Source organism: Canis lupus, chromosome 24, assembly GCF_011100685.1.
Source record: "Canis lupus familiaris isolate Mischka breed German Shepherd chromosome 24, alternate assembly UU_Cfam_GSD_1.0, whole genome shotgun sequence".
In the NCBI taxonomy this organism is placed as follows: Eukaryota; Metazoa; Chordata; class Mammalia; order Carnivora; family Canidae; genus Canis; species Canis lupus.
This window is the reverse complement of record NC_049245.1, coordinates 23,376,244-23,397,718: the sequence shown is the minus strand read 5'-3', so window position 1 is coordinate 23,397,718 and position 21,475 is coordinate 23,376,244. Positions and strand designations below refer to the sequence as shown.

The 21,475-nt window shown below is 58.1% G+C and overlaps 2 protein-coding genes across 7 annotated transcripts; one reads left to right on the top strand and one right to left on the bottom strand.

Moving 5' to 3' along the window:
• On the top strand, positions 1–16,156 carry NECAB3 (N-terminal EF-hand calcium binding protein 3). 6 transcript variants are annotated; one of them, XR_005377764.1, is made up of 13 exons: positions 1–135; positions 2,036–2,060; positions 3,555–3,663; positions 4,636–4,661; positions 4,873–4,970; positions 12,921–13,057; positions 13,314–13,432; positions 13,579–13,658; positions 13,763–13,816; positions 14,318–14,430; positions 14,594–14,681; positions 15,151–15,242; positions 15,331–15,381. XR_005377764.1 is itself a non-coding variant. In XM_038572026.1 (13 exons), exons 1-13 carry the CDS (start codon positions 16–18, stop codon positions 15,357–15,359), a joined length of 1,080 nt encoding a protein of 359 aa, XP_038427954.1. In that variant the 5' UTR covers positions 1–15; the 3' UTR covers positions 15,360–16,156. The 6 variants fall into 6 exon arrangements, 5 of the variants coding, with proteins under 5 accessions (XP_038427954.1, XP_038427955.1, XP_038427957.1 ...); XM_038572026.1 differs by having other exon boundaries at positions 14,604–14,681; positions 15,331–16,156; XM_038572027.1 differs by lacking the exon at positions 15,151–15,242 and having other exon boundaries at positions 14,604–14,681; positions 15,243–15,380.
• On the bottom strand, positions 6,093–11,470 carry ACTL10 (actin like 10). Its single transcript, XM_038572972.1, has 3 exons — positions 11,240–11,470; positions 10,382–10,670; positions 6,093–7,626 (listed from the first exon to the last, which is right to left on the bottom strand). The coding sequence occupies exons 1-3, from the start codon at positions 11,468–11,470 to the stop codon at positions 6,206–6,208; spliced, it is 1,941 nt and encodes a 646-aa protein (XP_038428900.1). The 3' UTR covers positions 6,093–6,205.
• Positions 16,157–21,475: the final 5,319 nt, after the last annotated feature.

Here is a 21,475-nt window from a genome sequence, read left to right as displayed (position 1 = left end):
GTGGCTGGAGGCGCCATGGCGTGCGCGGGGCTGCTCACCGTGTGCCTGCTCCGGCCGCCCGCGCCCGAGCCCCGGCGGCCCCCCGCGCCCGCGCCCGCGCCCTCGCCCGCCGCCGGACTTGCGCTCTTCCAGGACGTGAGTGGGGACGGGGGGGCGCGGGCCCTGTGGCCCCGCGTTGGCGCCGTCCCCGGTCCGTCTGCTCTCCCGGTCTCTCCTTGCCCGTGCCTCCCTCCAGACCTGTCTGGGCCCCTGCTCCCGTCTCTGGGTCTCTGCTTCTCGCTGTCTCTCTCTGCCCCTGCTGCCTCCCTCCTCCGTCGTCTTTATCTCGTTTCCATCGTGTCCATTCTCTGTCTCCTTATCTCTCCTGGTGCCCTGGCTGCGCGGCACTGCCCCTGCTGCCTCCCCCACCCCCAAGTCCACCCCATCTGTGTGTCTGATGCGGTGGAGACGGTCAACACTTGATCACAGGAGCGGCCCCCTCTATAGCAGCCCCCGGCTGGGCTGACCCAGGCAGGGGAGCCTGAAAGAAAAAACAACCCCCTGACTCCTGACCCAAGCACTGATCCCAAGAGTCCCTGAGATCTGACCCAGGGGCCGTCGGGTCCCACAGCTGATCAGGATTGCCCACAGTGGTCTGTACATCCCTCTCGTGGGTGGCAGGTGGGTCCGCAGCCCCCTGGGGGCAGTAGCATGGAGCAGCCTAGCCAGGCCTCCATCACTGCCCTGAGCCCCTTCCCCCCTTTCACCCTGGTGCTCAGCCCCATCCTGGCCCACTAATGCCCCACTTTCAGAGGTCTCTGCCTATGGGAAAGACTGTACTCCAGTCCCCTCCCTGCTGCCCCCAGTGACTCAGCACCTTGACCACAGCCCTGGATGGAAGAGACTTATCTGTCCCACTTCCCAGATGGAAAAACCAAGGCCAGAGGAGTCCGGAATATGTTCATGATCACACATGGAGTCAGAGGCATGCTAGGGTGTGGCCCCAGATGTCCTTGTCCACAGCTTCGCACCCCTCCCTGCCATCTCCGTCTGCCCCCCAGGCCACATTGGGCTGCTGTGTGACCCTGAGCCAGTGGCAGGCCGCCTCTGAGTCAGGTGTCTGGTCAGGGGTTAAATTCATGCCAACGCTTCACTGACAGAGAAAACAGCTGGAGAGGAGTGGCAGTCAGGACCTGGAGCTGATAAGGGTTTTCTCTTCAGTCTTTGGCCTGCCTCTCCTTGCCAGGTGTGCTGGTCTCCCATCTACTGGGCTGCTTGGGGTGATCTGGGACTCTGGTCCCTGACCATGTCTTGACTCTTCCTCTCTGTCTGCCTCTGTTGCCCTTCATCTCTTCTTTTCTGTAAATACAGCCTTTCCAGCCTTGCATTCTGGCACTCTCACTCCCCCTTGCACATGTGTGCACACAGGTGCACGTGCATGCACACACATACACACACACACACACACACACACGCGAGCCTGCCCAGAGGACTTCACACACTGAGTCAGACTCATAAGAAGCCCCAGACCGGGAAGGGTTAACTCCAGGCACCCACAAAGGAAGGGCTAGCCACTGCCCACACATCAGGCTCTTAAGCAGCCAGGGAGACAGCCGTAAGCAGGCAGTCTATGGATGGGCCATGGCCATGCTGCAGAGATGAGGGGTTCAGGTCTAGGACGAGGGCCCAGGAACGTAGCCCGTCCTCCCTCCCTTGTGCTGGGACCGTGCCAAGGTCTGATGCATCATACAGAATCCAGGATAGACTCCAGGTGTGGGAGGTAGGGGTGCCGGCAGCTGGCCTGGAGCGCCCACCATGAGGCCAGGCCTGCAGGAGAAGTGAGCAAGTTGTGGGACCTGCTGTGTGATCTTCCTGTGCCCCACTCAGTGGAAAGCGTCCTGCAGGGCTGATCTGTGTAGGGAGTTGGGAGCAGGCTGGACAGGAGGAAGGGCGAGGTCGGGGTAGCCTGGCCCGCTGAGGCCCTAATGAGTTGGGTGGGGGCCCTTGCCTCCCGGGCAGCACTTACAGTTCCCATCTATGCCCCTTTGTCCTCTAGGTTTTCCGCAGAGCAGACAAGAATGGTGAGTGTGACTTCCCCAGGGTCTACAGTGTGGGGGTTCGGTGGGAGGCATCAGGGAGGCTCAGCACAATGTTGGGTTTGGGGGCACAGTCTAGAATGGACAACAATCTTAGGGAGACCCAAATCAGAAGAATCACTCCAGGCACCCTTCCCAGAGGGAGTGCCGTTTGGAGTTAAGCTTAGCAGGATGGAGAGTGGAGGGAATGTGGTTTAGTCAGAAGCTGGAGGTGGGGGCGTACTCTCACACAGTGCCCTGGCACAGTTATGGGTAACTCTTCTATATGACTTCATGTTGTCCTCACAACCACCAGCTAGGTGGGAATTCTTCACCCCATTTCACATACAAAGGAGCAGAAGCCCAAAGACGTGAAGCAAGTTGCCTGAAGTCACATAGCCTTTAAGTGGTAGGCCTTGAACCCAAGTCTGAGTGATGCTTGGTCCCAGGCACCCTGTGTCAGGGGCTTGGAAAGGTGGAGTGTGGAGATGAGGCCTGTGGAGGATTTTACTTAGACCTTTACAGGGCTCAGTAACTTTTCGTATGACCAACCACCTGGACCTAGCCCAGGGTGGTGCTGAGTCCAGGCAATCAGCCTCCCCTACCCTGGGTGCTGGGCAGTCTCAGATATTGGTCTGGGAAAACCTTGAAAGCTCAAGCAGGAGCCCTTAAAGGAGCCGCAAGCACTTGCTGCCCACTGATGACTTGGGGCAGCCCACTGTGCCCTGATCGACCAGGTGAGGGTCTGAGCTGTGGCAGCCAGTCCTCCTTGGCCTCACTTCCATCTGGGGTCTTCAGACTCTTTCGTGTCTAAGTCTCCTGGAGACAGGATGGTGTCCCAACCCCTTGATCAGGACACATGGTTTCATTTGTGTCCTTGTGTGGAACAGTGTTCTGCCTGGGAGGCTCAGGTCCTTCCCCAGCTCTGCTCCCCCAACCCCACCTGCTTAAAGACCTTACAGGCCAAATCCCCAGTGTCTTCGGCCATCCCAGTGGTGCTCAGACTGTGTAACTATCTGTCACAGGGACCCTGCAGAGAGATCATTTCCTCCTAAGCCAGCCTGCTGCTGCTTCTTGCAGGAGCTCCAGCTCCTCTTAGGAAGATCTTATCTGCCTCCCAGTGGCTTCTCTGGGAAGGGCGTGGGTCCAGAGCAGCCTGGAGCCAGGCTGGCCGGCAGAGACTCAGCCCCCAAGTCCTCCAAGTGACGTCTGGGTCCTGCCGTGATCTGGCCGCATCCCAGGCTGTTCATTTGTTTCTTCATTTGGCAAACATTTATTGAGTCACTGTGCAATGCCATGTGTGTGCTGCTCTGTCCATTGGGTGACTGCAGAGTGGGCCGTGTTGCCTTAAGTGGGCACCTCTAAGGACCCTTTTGTCTTCAGATCCCCCTACCATGCTCAGAATTCCATTCCACCAGGCTGAATAGTCTTTGGGGGGGGGGTCTGAATCTGGTGGCGGGGTTCAGGGATACCAGCTCTGCTCTTTGCCCTGCCCCCCAGATGATGGTAAGCTCTCATTTGAGGAATTCCAGAATTACTTTGCTGATGGGGTTCTCAGCCCTGGGGAGCTGCGGGAGCTGTTCAACAGCATTGATGGGCATTCCACCGAGTAAGTACGAGAGGGGGTGGATGAGCCGTGGGTAGGTGTGAGGCTAGGCTGTCCCAGCCCCACTGTGTCCCCTGCTGCCTTGCTTCCTTATGGAGGATGGGGGGTTGCATAGAGAGAGAGGTGCCAGGGCCTGACGCCAACATTACCCACCCACTCACCCCCTCCCTGGCTCCAGCCTTGTCCGTCACACTCCTAGCTGGGACCCCAAAATAGCCAGGTCTGAGTCACCACCCGTGGTTCAGCCCACAGGTGTCCCCCCACCCATTCCCACTTCCTGCAGGGACCAAAGGATGCCTGAGGATAGCCTGCTTCCACCCATGGATGCAAGTGCCTGAACACGCACTCCCTCCCCAAGCGTGCTGCCGCATCTCCAGGCCTTAGCAGGAGATGCACGCTTCCCTCCCCATGCTTCCTCACCTGGGTGCACATGCATCTGCAGCTGTTCCTCCCTCTCCCTCAATATCTCCTTAGGAGAAATCCCAGCCTCTGGGTCAGCATTCAAGGCTTCCATACCCTTCCCTATTTGAAACTTGAGCTGGACCTTTGGTCTTCAGGGCTGCCACCTCCCCACACCACCAGACACTCCAATCAAATTCCTGTCCTTCAAGGCCTATCTAAAGCAGCGTCCTCCTGGAAGCCCTCCCTAACCTACCAAGTAACATCTGGTGCTTTCTAGGATTTCCCCAGACTTGGCTTCCCGTTCCCAGTTCTGACCACTCCTCTCTGGCCTCTGTCCACATCTCTCTCACTGGGCCTGAAATCCCCTTGGAGGCCAAGGGTGGGTCTGAATTTTTACCCTCAGGAGTACCCTTGCTGCCCCTCTGGGTCCACAGAGCAGCTTCACCTGGGGTAGAGATAGAAGTAGCCTCGTCAGGCTGAGCTGGGAGGGCAGTGGGAGGAGCATGGCTTCAAAGTGCCAGGCCACAGGCTTATGTCTGTGGGACTGAGGGGTGCCTTCTCTTCTCCCCACAGCAATTTGGAAACAGAGAGACTGTGTGGTGAGTAGGCCCACCGGGAGCTCTGGTCTCCCGGGACCCCTGGGCAGGTGGGCATGATGAGAGACGACTTTTCTCTCCTAGTGGAACAGGATGGGCTTGGCTCAGGATTTGAGGCCTGCTTGGCTGCTGAGGAATTCCAGGTTGGGTCAGTGAGGCCACGGAACAGGTGGGGGCTGGTCCGGGAACCTTTGAGCACCTCCTCTGCCCGCAGACTATTTCTCAGAACACCTGGGTGTCTACCGGCCGGTGCTGGCCGCACTGGAGTCGCTGAACTGTGCAGTGCTCACTGCCATGGACACCACCAAGCTGGTGAGTGGAGGGGTTGATGGGAATGAGGGCAGGGGTGTCTGCTGTGCTGTGGGAGCCTCCACTGTCATGGCTCAGGGCTGTGAAGCTAGAGGCTTGCGTTCAAGTCATGGCTCTCTCACTTCCTAGCTGTGCACCTTTATCTCCCCGGGCCTCAGTTTCCTCATTTGTAAACTAGGGATCATAATAGAGCTTACTTCCATACATTTGATGTGACAAATGAGAAGGAAGGCAGGGATTTTTGTCTTTCTCGTTCTCTACTCTGTTTCCAACACCCAGAACTATGCCTGGCACACAGCAGCCACCTAATACCTGGAGCTGTGGCCACCTCGGTTTCTGTTATTGGCCAGACCTAGCTGTTGTGGGGTATCAAGCCCAAGACCCAGCAGGGATGGGGTGGGAGGTGGGGCATGCTCACACACGGCCATAGGCCATGAGGCGTGTGGAACCTGGTGGGGCAGGGCCTGTCTTGAGGACATGTGTAAGGCTGGCATGTGTGCACCCAAGTGTTTTGTTTGCATATGTGGCCACATGTGCATATAAGCACAAACAGTGCTCACACCCAGGGCTCTAGTTTCTCAAGATAGTGACTTCAGAAATACAAGCCACCTCTCCCTTTATGTGTTCCTTTTAAGAGATGTCTCCACTTCCCATTGCCCCATAGCTCTTGATAAGGAGGCCAGAGGGAACAGTGAGGAGGCCCAGAATTGTGCCTGACCCCACTTTTTACAGAAGGGGAAACTGAGGCCCTCAGTGAGTCAGTGAGCAGTTGAGGACAGGGCTTCCTTTTCTCATTGCTTCCCCATAGGATTTTACAGGTTTTCAAAGGGTCATCCCTTGAACTTTGGCATAGGATGGGAATCCAAATGGTACATGATGAGGGGTTGATGTGTTGTAATTTCCGTATCTGTGTCCTAGACACAAGTGGGGTTGTTGCCTTCCTCATTGCCGTGGAAACAGGGCCCTGAGGGTAGGCACCTGGACTGGTATTCCCTGAACTGGCACTGTTTAGGTAGATTCAAGTTGTAGGTCACAGTGGGGGTCCTAGGGGTCCGGATCACCTCCTCCTGGCTCAGTAAGGGGTAGGGATGACCCATCTGCATATGATGACTCTGCCAGCTCCAATCACTTGAGACTTTTATCTGGAACTCAGTGCCTCTGATAGAGCTATAGGGCAGCCCACCAAGCCTCTGCCTCTGCAGCTGCTCATGGGGCCCCACCCTCCGGTACAGCATAACTCAGTTGAACACTTCATGCACTAGCCTGGAGCCATACTCCTGGTACATGGCCCGGGTTATCCAGTGGCATTGGAAGGAGCGCAAGGAGGCCACCATGGAGCCGCCTGTCCATACTGCTGTGCCACGCCCAGGCTTGGCCACCAGGTGCGGCCTCAGGGCCCCATAGCCATGCCTCCGGCACTGTGCCTCCAGCTCCATTTCCAGGCGCTCAGTGAAGCCGGGGAAGAGTGTGGAGCCACCGGCCAGCACCACGGTATCAGCGAGCCGAGTGCGTAGCCTTGCAGGAACCTTCTGCAATGCCTGGAAGACCAGTGCAGGCAGTCCTGGCTTGGTCTGGCCTAGCAGACGCGGCTGGAAGATGGGTTCGGGGCAGCGGAAGCGCTCGCTGCTGAGACAGACAGAGCAGCCATTGCCTAAGCAGAAAGTGGCCGGGTGGTGGCGGTCAGGGTTAAGAAGGTCACCCTCAAAGTCCAGCGACACATAGCAGCAGCGTTTCTTGAGCTGTGTGATAGCCTTGCGGGGCAGGGCCCGCAGCTGTAGGTCGGGGAACGCTGCCACCAGCAGGTCCCGCAGGTAGCGCGACAGGGTGCTGCCTGCCACGTCCAGCCGGAAGGTGGCCTCCTGCCACGAGTGGCCCGCATAGATGGGCGTGGCGTGGCACACGCCCGCGCCTGCCTCCACGGCCAGCCCGCTGAACGCGCCGGCGGAGCAGAGCGCCAGCAACGCGGAGCTGGCCATGTGGCACGCGGGCACCGCCAGGGCCTCGAACAGCAGCTCGGCTACCTTCTCGCGGCCCGCGGGCGGCGCCGACGGCGAGTCACTCACCAGCACGGGCCACCGCTCCGGGCACACCCGCAGGCCGCCCACCAGCAGGCGCTCCCACAGCCCCTCCAGCGCCTGCCAGTCCACGACCACGCCGTGCTTGATGGGGTGCGCCCGCGCCCCCCCGTCCCCCAGCTCGCAGCCCAGTGCGCCGGGCCCCGGGCTGGAGCTCTTCAGCACCAGGCGCGGCTGCTGCTCGCCCGCGAAGCCCGCCTTGACGAAGCCCGAGCCCTGGTCCAGCACCACCGCCACGCGGCCCCCCGGCGGCGGCCGTCGGAGCCGCCCGCTGCCGCCCAGCGAGGCCGCCGTGGCGTTCGGCGGCCCGGCCCTGAGGCTCCGCCGCCGCTGGCCCCGCTGGAGCTGGAGGCCTGCCTTTCGGCTCTCGGCTCTCGGCTCTGGCTCCCGGCCGAAGCCCCGGCCTCTGCTGCGGAACGAGCGCGCTCTCTTGGCTGCAGCCCCTGGGCCCGAGCTTCCACTCTTCCGCCGGCCTGGACGGCTCTTTGCAGCTTCTGGCTCCGCCCGCGGCCCCGAGGCCCCGCCTCTTCCAAGTGTCCTCCGCTCTCGCCTGGCTCCAGCCGCTTCTGGCCCTCTTCGCCCGCCTTTGGCCCCAGGCTCAAGGCTCACCTTGCACCAGACCCACCTCTCTGAGGACTCCCCTCTGCTACGTGGCCCCCTTCCCCGGCCGCGGCAGGGAGGGATGAAGGGAGGGCCACATCAAGTCCTTCTAGATAATGAGAAGCCAACAGGAGCCGCAGAGCTCTAACACGGAGGGGGCCTTGTGCTAATGCCCTCCGGACATATATCCTTCCTTGGGGGCCCAGGCGTCCAGCCTAGTCCTTGAGCCCCAGGAGATCTCCTGGCACCTCTCTCCTGGCCTTGACTTACGTCTTTCCTGGTTGTGGAGGTGGGAGGGGGTGGTCAGAGAAGGAAGGAAAAGAACTTGGATTGCACTCATTGTGACCTCAGTCCTCAGTACCTGCTGTGCTTCCACAGCCCACCCGTGAAAACTCCATTCCTCTCTCCTAGGGCAAGGCCAAGAGTGGTGATTTTGGCGTTGGGGGATCTGGTCTCAGCTGCTCAGCACAACCAATCTGATTTGCTCCCAAAACTACTTCAGATTATCTGATGTATTCTGGCCAGATGTGGAGCCACGCCCCCTTCCCCACCCCAGTGCTGAAGAGAAAGCTCTTTAAAAAAAATTACTCATGAGAGACACAGAGAGAGCAAGGCAGAGACACAGGCAGAGGGAGAAGCAGGTTCCATGCAGGGAGCCCGATGTGGGACTCGAACCCAGGCCTCCAGGATCACAACCTGGGCCAAAGGCAGGTGCTAAACCGCTGAGCTGCTGAGCCACCCACACGTCCCTGAAGAGAAAGCTCTTAATTATAGATCTACAGCCACTCAGAGGACCTCTGTGCTCAGCCCTGAGGGGCCCAGGCAGCTTACACAGGGACCCTACTTTCAGGGGCTTCCTTCCTTTCTTGAGGAACTGTGTTTATCACTTCAGTTCTGAAGATGACTCATTGTGTGCCCCTGAGCAAGTCCCAATCTCTGTCTGGGCTTGAGCAAGTCCTACTCTCTCTCTGGACTCAATTTCTTCCACCAAAAGGTAGTAATAATCCTTCCACAGGAAAAAGGCCACTTCTTGTCTCTGCAGAGTGTGTTTTCTTTAGGACCATTTTGGTTGCAGGTGGAAGACCTACTTAGGTGAGCTTAAGCTAAAATAGGGCTTTTATTACAAGGAGCTTATATGTCTTATAGGAACCAAGGGCAAAGATGAAATCAGGTTTCATGAACAGTCTGGAAGTACAGCCTGACTGCAGGATGTGTATTGTCTCTGCACTGTTTATTCTTCTGAAGACTGGCTTAAGCCCACATATGTTCATGTAGCAAACAGTCTCTCCGAGCTCCGGAATTACAGTCCCAGGGCAGAGGCTGATAGGACCGCCTGGGCCGATCACGCATGGCCAGAATGTGTGGCCACATTGAGGAACATGGTTACCCTGATTGTAACCACATGGATGGTAGCTAAGGGTCTGTTCTTACAAGCATTTGGAGAGATGCTATGGGCCATGCAACCTCCAGCCTGATGCAGGGGATATGGAAGGGATGTCGACAGTAACGGAAGCGCGTCTTCAGCAGAAGTTGAGCCTCTGTCTTTAATGAGATAGGGTCTTCACCCCTGCTGCATCTGCCCTCTTTGGGACATTCTGAGGTGGTCACCAGTGGAAGGGTGGCTACAGGTTCAGTAGAGCTGGGCAGCACTCAGGTCTGAAGCTGGGTTCAGGACCCAGGAGAATGAGGGCAAACAGCTGGATCTTTCTCACAGAAAGCATGCCAGGCCTCTCCTGGGTGAATTAGGGAGGTAAACCTTGCATTGGAGACCACAGTGGCAATATAGCCAGAGCAGGGGTGAGGTTAGGAGTCACTCAGAAGCCCTAGAGGGAGAGACTAAGGCTGGGGCCTGGCCCTGCACACGACAACAGGAAGTTTGGGCATTTCCTTGTGGGCCACGGAGAATCAGTGAACTGTCCTGCAGATAGCTAAGTGGTTTGGAAGAAGTTTCTGGCTGCAGTGTGGGCAAAGGGATGGCACAGAGGAGGTTGGAAGACAAGTGACTGAGGTGACTCGGGGGTTCCCAAGCAAAGTGGGGCAGGAGTGAGGGAACAGAGGCCCGCACACCCCAGCCTGGTGCTCTTCCAGACAGAATGTGAGTCCCAGGCCCCAGCCCTGCTGGTTGTGGAGCCTTCACAGTTCATTCCAGGGTGGTGGCTGTTTGCCTGGGACCCTCCACCGTGCCTAAGAAAGACTTGTGAGTGTTGGGTACGCTTGGACCCCTTAGGCCTCTGTGGGAACCAGGCCCCGCCCCCTAGCTTGGCCAAGCCAGGGTTTGCCCAAACTCCCCTCCCTTGGACCTGTAGACCTGGGAGGGTCTGACCAGGGCCTGGAGTTGGAGGGAAATAGCTTCCCTCCACCGTGGCAGGGTGTCGCCTCGCCAGCTCGGGGCAGGGGTTCTGACGCGTGGCTCCCAAGGGGGAGGCGCACACAGGTTCTGGCACCAGAGCCTGTTGCTCTGCCATCAATACACCGGGTTCATCCCTGCCTCGCTCTGGGCCTCAGTTTCCCCCACCCAGCTCAGGGCCGCGCCGCCCCGACAGAGCTAGCTGGCGCCAGGGTTTGCTATGCACTCTTTATTGGGCCGGGCCGGGCGCTCGGCGGCCCCGCTGGCGCGGCTGCCCCCCGGCGGGGTCGGCCTCGCGGTCCGCGCCGCCCTCGCTCAGCGGGCGCGCCTCCAGCCACTGCCCGCCCTGCGCGGCCTCGGCCCCGCGCCCGCCCCCGCGCCCGCGCCCGCGCCCGCGCCGCCCCCCGCCGCGCAGCGCCTCTCCTCCCGCAGCCGCGCGTCCAGCAGCAGCAGCAGCAGCAGCAGCGCCAGGATCGTCTTCATCTCGCGCGCGCGTGCGCCCTCGCTCGGGGCCGCGCCGTCGCCCGCTCCTCGCAGCGTGGGCGCCGCCGCCGGGGAGCCCCCGGGGATGCCCGCCGCGTCCTCGCGGGGCCGCCCGGGCCGCGCGCCCGCGCCCGCGCCCGCCGCCACCTCGGCCGGCTGCTGCAGCTTGTCCGCGGGGAACAGCAGCACGATCTTGGCCTGGGGGCGGGGGGGCGCAGCAGCGTGAGCGAGGAGGGCTCGGCGCCTTGTGGGTGAGATCTCACCCGCCGGGCCCTGTCTCCCGGGACTCTGCCCTCTACGTTCCAGGACCCCACCTTCCTTCGGTGCCCGGGGGAGGGGGTCCGCCCCGTCCCATCACCCCGACGCCTGCCGCCCATGTTTGTGGGCTCTGCCTGCCCTCCTAGCCTTGGCGCGGGGACTTGAACGCGCCCCGGAAGAGCAGTACGTTTTGAGGCTAGGAGCTGGAAAGGGGGCTCAAGGGAATACCCTGTGCCCATAGCCTCTGATTCCCCATGCGGGGCCCTCTACCGACCTGTCAGAGCTGGGGGAACCCCGTCCTGCCCACCCTCCTGGGCTCCCCAGTCTCCCGGTTTCTTGAATCCCTGTCCCTTTCTGGGCTTCTGGGACCCTCATGCTCAGGAGGCGTTATCCAAGGCCTTCTGTGCCCCTCGGACTTAGGCCCACAGGGCCTAGGCTCGCCGCGTCCCCTCTTGGCCACCTGTTCAAACACCCCTGACCCCCCCAACCCCTAGCGCCCTGGCACTCACACTTGGCTTCTTCCTCTTGAAGTGGCTAAAGAACGGTTTCCGCCCAGCCTTGCCCATGTCAGGTGGGCTCTCCCTGCGGGCCTGCTTGGGCACTTTGGTCCTCCTGTGAGAACTGTTGTTTCCCATGGCAGGGCCGGTCACCACTGGGGGCCACAGCCCATGCTGCCTCTGCCCTGCCTTCTGGCTGGGGTGGGGAGCACCCCGCCCCTGCTCTGTCCCTGGAGACCACATTGTGACCTCATGGGTCAACCTCACCAGCTCCAGACTCTAAGCTCCTCCTCCCAGAACCCACACGCAAATCTGGCTCCGTTGACTTTGACTTGTGGCCTTGGTTTCTCAGCTATAAAAGTGGGCTGATAATCACGAAAGAGGCAGGGCTTGTAAGGTGCTTAGTGGTGAGTGGAGAGGAGTTTTTTGTGGTCCTGTTCTGAATTCTGATTCTGCCACTAACTGGTTGTATGATCTTGGCCAAGGTAGTCAATTGCTCTAGGCCTCAGTCTTCTCATTTGCAAAATGGAGTCAATATGGTTCCTGTAAGTTGTTATGAAGATTGAATGAAATTCCGCTTGTAACAGGGCCTGGCACAGAGTGGATACTTCTACATTAGCTGGGTTTTTTTGGTTGCAAGTAACAGAACTGATCAATTATCTTAAGTGCTCAAAAGGGAACTTATTGGATTTCAGGGAGCTCAGAGCGTGGCCAGGAAGTGTGGAGACCAGGCTGGGACAGACAGGTCAGAAGCCATTGGCCTGTGTAAGTGTGAGGACCCAGCCCCCAGTCTGTTCCTGCCTCCCATCTCATAAGCCTGGTCCAGCAGGCCTCCTCTGATGGCTGAGCTGAGGCAGGTCACAGACAGGAGATGAAGCCCCGGATGGACGGTGCCTCTGGAGCCCCTCGTGGAGGGTGGGCAAGCACCTGGCTAGACCATGGCTCCTCAGGACTCCCATCCTGGGCTGTGTCCTCTGTAGGAATTAACTCATTGAAGTTTTTCAACAGCTCGGTGAGATGGCTATTATCATCCCTGTTTTCTAGGTGAGGAAACTGAGGCACAAGGAGGCGAAGGTAGTTGGAGAGTCTCTGAGCATCCCACATGAGCAGCATAGGGCCTGGCACGTGTCGGCCTTGTCTTTCTGCCCACGTTGGGAGGGGCTGAGTGGAGGCTAGTGATGTAGGGATCAATGCTGGTGTGTGTGTAAGGACAGTGACCTGGCTGGCTGTCTTGTATCTGCAGCTCCTAGGAAAAGGTAAATGTTTGTTGCATGGATGAGAGAATGAATGAATGCATGCACAGATTATGAGTGTAGGGCCAGCTGGTGAGTATGGGGCCACATCACACCATCCTTTGCTTCATGTGTCAAAAACTGGCCTTTGGATGCCCTGCCCTCCCCACTACCAGCCTAGCTGTGCCTGGGGCCACCCTGGCGGAAGCGGGTGGCCCCAGCAGGGAAGGGGCCTTGCGGCCCAGAAAGGGGCAGATGCCTCCCTGTCACTGCCTCCCAGAAAGGCAGGCCAGGCCCTGCTCCCAGTCCCAGCACTGCTCCCACTCTGGTTGCATGCTCTCTGCTCTTCATGCTGCCTCGTTGCTTTGATGGGTAGAGGGTGGGGGTGAGGGAGCAAGGCCATGGTCCCCTGTCCAGAAATACGTGCTTGAGGCCAGGAAATGTTGACCCTCTGCCCTCAGGAGTATGAGCGGGCCTCCAAGGTTGACCAGTTTGTGACCCGCTTCCTCCTGCGGGAGACAGTGAGCCAGCTACAGGCCCTGCAGAGTTCGCTGGAAGGGGCGTCGGACACCCTGGAGGCCCAGGCCCAGGGCCCACGGTATGTGAGGTGCCCTGCAGGTCATGGTCTCCACATTCCAGGGCCCTCAGCTTCCATCTCATCCCGTAGCCCCGGTATCCCAGAGCCCACGTTCTTGTTCTTGGCCAGGGAGGCTGAGAGGGGGTGGCTGGCTTTGAGGCTGGCTCTGTGTCCCAGGAAACCTGTTGTGCCCCACCTGTGTCTGGCCCTGTTCTGGGGCCCCAGTCCTTGGCCCGTGGGCCTGGGAGCAGTGGGTTAACCCCCCCCACTTCCCTAGGTCAGATGAAGACAGCGTGGAGGTGCAGAGCAGGCCCCATGGCAGCCGGCGGGCAGGGCGCAGGGCCCTGCGGAGTGTCAGTCGGTCACCCAACTGGTCTCCTGGCTCCTCAGACACAGGTGCGCCTGCGGCAGAAGGGACGTCGGGTGGAGGAGGGTGCGGGGCTGGCTCAGGGCCCACTCCTCCACTGCCCCTCGGTTCATCCTGAGAGTTTCCCGACGTAGGGGGGCCCGGGCCTGACCTTCCACTGTGGGTCTCCCACCAGGGCAGAGCTCAGAAGCCGAGATGCAGTGGCGGCTCCAAGTCAACCGTCTCCAGGAGCTCATTGACCAGCTCGAGTGTAAGGTGAGCAGCCACGCGGCCGGTGCCCCAGGGGGGAGGACCTTTTCTGGAATCACCTAAGCCAGTCACACACTGGGAGCCCTGCCCACACTCCGTGTCCTTCACAGGCCCCTAGGCTGGAACCTCTGCATGAAGAGGAGCTTACCGAGGGGCCTGGCTCGGTGAGTCCAGGAGAGGGACAGGCACTGGGCATCGGGCCCGGAGGAGGTGCTCTGGAAGTGCGCGGGCTCATAGGGCCAGCTGCCCCCTGGGCCTCTATGTCAGATGACCCTTCCCCAGGTTTGGCCCAGCCCTCATCCCCCAAGCCTGGCGCGCAGGTGCTGGGCTCTGGCACTTGCTCCGTGACCCTGTAGAGATCACTGCCATTAGTTTCCCTTACCTGCGTTCCTGAAAGCTGGGCCTGGGCAGTGTGGACGGCAGTAGGAGGGGAAATAGTGGCAATACTGCAGGAGAGAGGGCCGATGGCCGGATCAAGGCAGTGACCTTGGCCACGGGGAGAGGACGAGGGAGTCAGGGATGTGGGGGCCAGGTTGGGGCGGGAGCTCGACCTCCCGGTGGGCCGGGGTTGGTGTAAGTTGAGAAGGGCGGAGTCCCCAGAAGGCCCCGTTGGTCCCTCGGCCGCCCTGCCTTACCCTTGCTCACCAGGCTGCCTCTCTTGTCAGCACATCCTCGTGGCCCAGCGGCAGGTGCAGGTGGCAGAGGAAGCCCTGCAGGATTTCCACCGTGCCCTGTGCTGCTATGTGGACTTCACAGGGGCCCAGAGCCATTGCCTGCAGTGAGTCTCTAGCGGGCTAGTGGGTTGGCCAAGGTCAGGAGAGGGGGCTGAGCTGGGCAAAGGGCTGGGGCTGGGCACCCTGGGCCAGGGCTCCCACTAGACACCCTGGTTGGGTGGGCAGTGGTGGTGGTGGTAGCCTGGGCCTGGCCTGGCCCTCTCTTTGGCCCCCACAGTGTGTCTGCCCAGAAGATGCTGGACAATGCCTCTTTCACCCTGTATGAGTTCTGGCGGGATGAGGCCTCTTGGAGAAGGTATGGATGGTGTCTGGAAGTTAAAGTTTATTGAGTATGGGCCCGGGAGTGAGTCAGGCTGGGTTCCAATTGTCCTCTACTCATTGGCTGTGTGACTTCAGGAGGGTTTCTCATCCCCTCTGAGCCCCAGAAGGCTCCTTTCCAAGAGAGATAAGAGGTCCACCCTCCTGTGAGCCAAACAAGATGGTGTATGAGGAGCTGAACACAATGCCAGGGACACGGCAGGGGGTGGGCACTCAGTAAGCACAGTTAGCACCGGGCCACACCCTGCACTTCACATACTCTGCTCCGTGACCCGATACAGTCTGCACTATTTTCCCCATTTCACAGAGGGAACTGAGGCTCAGAGCCTGTATGAGGCAGGACTGGGATCCAGATCCAGACAGCAGGCCCGGGCTGGGAGCGGGGAGCTTTCAGCCAGGTGGTCTTGCCCTATGGGCACCAGCTCCAGCCTCAGGTCCCTCCCCAGGCACCAGCATTCTGCTTGTAGTAAGGCCTTCCAGCGCATCCTCATTGACCACCTGCGGGCTCCGGACACCCTCACCACTGTGTTCTTCCCAGGTATGCTGTGGCTCCCACCCCTCTCTACTGCCCTGTGGAGCAGCAATGGGCCCCTGATGGCCTCTGATCCTCAACCTCTGACCCCTAGCCTCCTGGTGGATTATGAATAATAACTGAACCTGACCTGCATAAGCCAAGGCCCTGGGGCCCAGCTGCCTCATTCTGGAGCTTCTGGACTGGTCAACTCAGCACCAAGACCAAGGATGCTGCCTCTCTTAGACCTGGGGCTGGGCTCTCAGAGGCCCCCCCAGACCAGCTGGTGGAGAGTCTGTCAGCCCAGGGATCAGGAATTGGGCTGCTTGCTTTCTGTTTATCAATCAGTGTATTTTATTGTTTGTAGCTTTGGCCTCTGAGGCACTCTGGCCTCTGCCTGGCTCAGGAGGCTTGGATTCTGGTCCCTTCCATCCCAGCCTTTGTGTGGCACAGAGCGGGTTGCTTCCCTCTCTGGGTGGGCCTCGGGCTGTCTGGCTGCTTCATGGGTACCCGGCTTTCTTCCTGCTGTCCTGGGGCCAGGCTTCTGCTCTTCCTCAGCCAGCAGCAGAACCAGGGCTGATGCTCAGGGACACCCCCCTCCCCCCCACCAAACCTCGACCCCTGAGGTTGGGCCAGATCCATCTGCAGTGTGGGGTAAGGACCTGGGTGTCCTCATCACCCTCCTGGGCTGGCAGGCTCCCAACTCTTCCAGTATCCTCCTCTGCACCAGAGCCCTCTGCAGGATCCTGGGTTGGTTTGCATGTCATTTGCATATCATTTGCATGCTCATGCCCACCCATACTCAGGGCACTATGGGAAGCCTCAGGGTGACCTTGCCAAGTAGCAATAATTTGGGCCCAGTGTCACCTGCTCCTCCCTGATACCTCTGAACCTCAGCCCAGGACCCCAGCAGAGGCAATAAAGGAAGTGGTCACCTCTGGTGTTGTGTCCTCTCTCTCCCTTGGCAAGGCGGCCAGGCTCTGGAGTTGGTTTGTGTCTCAGACCAGTGACTTAGGGCAGGCAACCTTTCTTTAGAAATCAACCATTTCCCATCTTGGGCCCTCATGCCTGTAGGTGGTGGGAACTTCATCACAGCTGACACCAGCTTCCTCAATTCAGCGCCCTCTCACTTCCACAAACTCTGGTTCTGGGGTCTTTGCCTGGGAAAGGGAGTGGACTGGATTGTCTCTCCTCTCAGCTCCCCGAACATCGGGTGGCTATCCTAGCTTCACCACCACTCTCCTTGCCAACAGGGTGTGATCTGGAGTTGGGGACACAGAGCCTTCTCGGGTCCCAGATAGTGTGGCTGGGTGCCTGTGGAGGTCCTGTCCCCTGACAGAACCTTCCTCCCCCAGCCTCTTCCAGACTGATTTGTCACCACCCCTGTCACCTGACAGAACCAGATGCAGAATGGAGCCACCTGGGGAGAAGGGATTGGGAGGCATGGAGAGAGGCTCTAAAGGGGAGGCACATGGCACCACAACGGCAAAGGACAAACGGCAAAGGCCTCTGACCTGGTCTGGAGGGTGTCGGGGTCAGGAGTTTTTAGGCAGGAAAACACGTGATCAGGCTCTGGCCCCGTGAGGGGGCTGGTGGTGAGGAGAGCTTGCCTCGAGGAACTGAAGGAAGCCCAGCAGGGGCAAGAGGTCGGAGGGCTGAGGCGGAGGTGGGGAGGCGGCCCGGCCTCAGAGGCGCTCCTTGCTGAGGAAGCGTGGTAGGTTTCAAGCCAGGGGTGACTGGCCAGTGGGCTAAGTGACAGTTCACCAATGTTCCTGAATGCCCTGGTGGTGCCAGGACGACACCAGCTCAGGGTGGACGGCCTGGTCTGGGACTCTAGGCAGGGTCTTCCCTAGTGACCCCGCAGGAGATCAGACTTGAGGGGGGACACAGCTGCTCCCACTGGCCGGGCCACCCAGGCCAAAGAACCAGCATAGGGGTCCCCAGTGGCTTCCTGGCCAGCCCCATGCCAGCCTGTGCTCCTGCCCCCCTCTTCCCGGTCTCCTGGCAGTTCCTGGAAACTGCAGCCAGCACGGTGCCACACAGCTCTGGGCAGGCTTGAGTGGGTTCCAGTGTCCTGGTTAAAGAAGGAGCCCATCCGGGAGGAAATAATCCTGCTTCCTGCCCTGTGTTCTGGTTGCTTCTGTTCTGTTTCCTCCACAAAAACAGCGACAGCAAACCCTCAAAACTAAAATAATCTTCCCATTGGTAACTGAACAAAGATGCTGACACCTCTTAAGGGACTGTCTCCTGAGGTTCCCTTGCCTGCCTCAACCTGCCGCCTGCCCCAACCTGCCCAGGAGTTGGGAGCTGAAAGCTAACTTTTTTTTTTTTTAATAACAATGGGTGGTGTCCACCCTCCCTCACTGAAGCTTGGAGGTGCTGGGGAGGGTGCGGCAAGTGGAAGGGCGCGAGCTCAGCCGCCAGGGTTGGCCGGAGATCCGGCTGAAGGATGAGTAGGGGTGTCTGAAGGCTGTGAGCGGTGGCTGGGTGGGGAGAGTGCAGCACACAAAATGAGCAGGAGGTGGAGCCATGGGGTGGAGGCAGCCAGGTGGCCAGGCCCAGGGAGTTCACATGATGTCTTGCAGGTAGGGGGGAGCCAGGAAGCTGTCAGGGGTACCCTGGGGGTGGGGGTGGGGGTGGGGGTGGGGTGGGGGCTGGACTGCAGATCTGAGGCTGGAGTTACAGCCACAGAGCTAGCAGTTCTCAGCGGGGGTGCAGGGGCACCGAGAAGGCCGCCAGGCCTTTTACATTGTTGCGCTTAGCTCTGGAAAGCCACCTTCATCTCCATCTTGTGGTCACCCTAACCCCCAGATTGTGGCTGCCATCACCTCTGACCTAGGACACTGCAGCAGCCTCTTCATTGGGCTTCCCATCTCTAGTTGACCCCCCACAGTCCTTCCCCCATAAGGGAACAGACCACACTGCTTTCAGCATCAAGATCAAGTTTGAGTTCTGGAATTGGTATTCAAGGCCCCTAGCAATCAGCCCCACTGCCAGTGCGTGAGCCTCCTCTCCCTGAAATACAGGAGCTGAGCTTGCCTACGTGCAGCCTCAGTCACTCCCTCCTGGCCTCCCCCAGGCTCCCCACCCACCCACCCACAGAAATGCAGTAGCAGGTCAAAGCCATCAGGTCTGGGTCACCTTTCCAGTCCTTGCCCTCCATGCCCTGTTTTGGGTGGCTCTTCTGCTCATTTCAGCAGCCACTGGGCACCTGCTCTGTGGGAGGTGCTGGTGACAGCTCCCAGGTCAAGGGCTGGCAGGTACTGATGCTGGGAGATCCCCTAGGTCCTTCCACCAACTACCACCCCCAACCCTCTCACCCACTCCCTGCACCTGCCTCCTCACTTTCCTCCCACCTGTGCCACTGACTCACCTGCACACATTCAAACCTGTCCTAGGGTCTGGCCCAGTGCCAGGCCAGGTGCACGCAGTCTAAATGGCTGCCATGGGGCTCTAGCTGTCGGAGGGCAACAAATACACAGCCTCTGATGGGTCAAAACAGAGGGACTGAGAATTAGGTGGGCCTTTAGAAAATGATTATATATACTTTTTAAAAGGTCTACACACCTAATGGGGTTGAATTCGTAACCCTGGGATCAAGAGTCACATGGTTTACCGAGTTGCCCCCAGGAAATTATTCCCAAAACAAACACGTAAGACACCACGCTCCAGGCGGGATACTGAGACAAAGATGAATCCTCAAGGAAATCACATACTGGCAGAGGGAGAAGCAGGCTATGAGAACAGCTTCTGTTTACAAAGCCCTCCTGGGTGCCAGGCCCTGTGCTGGGGTAAGTCCCACACGATCACATTTCACCTCACAACAACCCAATGGTGTAGGCATCACTAGGATCCCCGATTTACAGATGAAGAAATAAGCTCAGGGAGCAAGGCTCTTGCTCCAAGTCACACAGCTGGATCTACTCCCTGGCACCCACAGCGTCCTGCTGTCAAGCATGAACAATGCTGAGAAAGATCTTGGGTGTCCTCTAGTAATGGAAGCCAGCCCAGGGGCTGGAGGACAGTGACAGCTATAAGGACGGAAGGAAGCCAAACCTTGGGGCTGCAGGATGGCAGCTGGGGCAGCAAGGAAGAGCTGTGGGAGCGAGCACAGAGGTGGAAGGTGGATGGTATGGGTCATCCAGGGCCCAGCCATCAGAAGGTAGGTGGTGGTGGGGTGAATCCTCTTCATTTCTGGAATTCCCTAAGAGGCACCCAGATAATGTTAGCTGAACTCACGGGGCAAAAAGGCAGTTTCAGAAAAGGTTAGTGCAAAGGGGAAAGGAAAAGTTCCTGGAGAGGAATCGGGCTTGCGGGCTGGAGGCACCAGAGGGAGCAAGTCTGGCTCCTTCCACAAGAGGGCGCCCAGCACCAGGCAATGAAGGTGTCCTGGGGCCCCAGCGGCAGGGTGGGTGAGTGGGGTCTGTAGGTTCCCCCAACCCTCCAGGGAGGGGGCACAGCCGAGGAGGGGATATATCCAACTCAGGACCCTGAAATACCAGCAAGGAACAGGCAAGCAAGAGTTCAGGTTGATGTGTTTGGTCATTCTGAGATTGTGTCATCTCAGGCCAATTATTTCCCTTTATAGGGAGAAAAACAGGTCAGTAGGTGCCTTGACTCCACACTTTATAAAATTTGAAAGGGCTCTCCACTTGAAACCTACCTTACAGAAGGAACAGTTCTTTCCTATTTTCCATCACCTTGTCTATACATATAGTCCATGCTTCACTCATTTTCAGATGCAGCTACGATGCTGGTCAGCAGTGCATGGACAATTTCAATGATTGTCCTCCGCAGAGCTGGATTCTCAAATCTGCTTGGTTCTTTAGTCTGTTTACTTAGTTTTTTTCCAGCACCAGCTTTAGTGGTTTCAGTTACATTCTATACGTGATCCGAATATCTGAAGTTCCAGGGGTCTAAATCAATGGTTTACCGTTCCTGCTGACTCTTGCTCATAGTGGCTCATTTCCTTGGATGTTTAGTCATTTTTTTGGACACTTTATAATTGATAGATCATTATTTTTGGTATTTTGATATTTCTTTAGAGGATTTGCATTTTTGCTTCTGCCAGACACCAGGAGGTACTGCAAGCCTAGAAATGTTAATTCCTCAGCCTCAGGAGCATGAAAATCTGAACCTCAGACCTGAGTCTTCAGTCAGATTCTCCTTCTTCAGAGGGGCGGAGTTTTCTGCTCAGTTCCCTTTGCAGACTGATTTCCCCCTTTGCCTTTTCGCTGAGGCCAAAGCCAGAGTGACCTGGCTTCCTGGAAAGGTCTCAGATTTGATACTCTATTTTGCAGGTTTATAGTGCCCCAGAGGCAGTTAATCCCTCACACTCCAATTTCTTGAAATTTCTTCTGACCGGTGGCAGTACAGGTTTCTTTTTTTTTTTTTAATTTTTTATTTATTTATGATAGTCACAGAGAGACAGAGAGAGAGAGGCGCAGAAACACAGGCAGAGGGAGAAGCAGGCTCCATGCACCGGGAGCCCGATGTGGGATTCGATCCCGGGTCTCCAGGATCGCGCCCTGGGCCAAAGGCAGGCGCCAAACCGCTGTGCCACCCAGGGATCCCAGGTTTCTTCTTTTGTGTTCAACCACCTCTGAGGTTTTGGTTTACTATACTCCTCTAATTTTTTCTTGGCCTTCAGGGATTTCCTATACTTTCTCATCTGTGACCTCAGCAATTCAGTTAAAAGTATATTCATTGGATTTATCCAGCCTGTAGGTTTTTTATGGTAATGGCAAATATATTGGCTTGCAGTTTATTTTAAAAGATTTATCTATTGGGGATCCCTGAGTGGCGCAGCGGTTTAGCGCCTGCCTTTGGCCCAGGGCGCGATCCCGGAGACCCGGGATCGAATCCCACGTCGGGCTCCCGGTGCATGGAGCCTGCTTCTCCCTCCTCCTGTCTCTCTGCCTCTGTCGCTCTCTGTGTGTGACTATCATAAATAAATTAAAAAAAAAAAGATTTATCTATTCATGAGGAGAGAGAGAGACAGAGAGAGATAGGCAGAGGGTGAAGCAGGCTCTTCACAGAAGCCTGATGCAGAACTTTATCCCTATCCTGGGATCACGACTTGAGCCAAAGGCAGCCACCCAACCATCTCACACTTGCAATTTCTATAGCAAACTTAATAGTATATCGTATTATCACTTCAGTCCCTAGGATTTTTTTTTTTTTTCCAGAACTAAGGCAGACTGTGGATTGCTGACTTTCCTACCAAATGTGCTTTTGTTAGGCTGACAGTCACAAGGCTG

Bases quoted from the DNA above. Each gene is read 5' to 3' on its own strand.
- ACTL10 (XM_038572972.1), bottom strand. From the start codon at position 11,470: ATGTGGTCTCCAGGGACAGAGCAGGGGCGGGGTGCTCCCCACCCCAGC. The intron at 10,671-11,239 runs GTGAGTGCCAGG...CCCCGCCCCCAG, and splicing joins TCAAGAGGAAGAAGCCAAGT to GCCAAGATCGTGCTGCTGTT. The intron at 7,627-10,381 runs GCGCGGGCGCGG...CTGGGGCCAAAG, and splicing joins CGCGGCGGGGGGCGGCGCGG to GCGGGCGAAGAGGGCCAGAA.
- NECAB3 (XM_038572026.1), top strand. From the start codon at position 16: ATGGCGTGCGCGGGGCTGCTCACCGTGTGCCTGCTCCGGCCGCCCGCG. The intron at 136-2,035 runs GTGAGTGGGGAC...TTTGTCCTCTAG, and splicing joins GACTTGCGCTCTTCCAGGAC to GTTTTCCGCAGAGCAGACAA. The intron at 14,431-14,603 runs GTGAGTCTCTAG...TGGCCCCCACAG, and splicing joins GCCCAGAGCCATTGCCTGCA to TGTGTCTGCCCAGAAGATGC.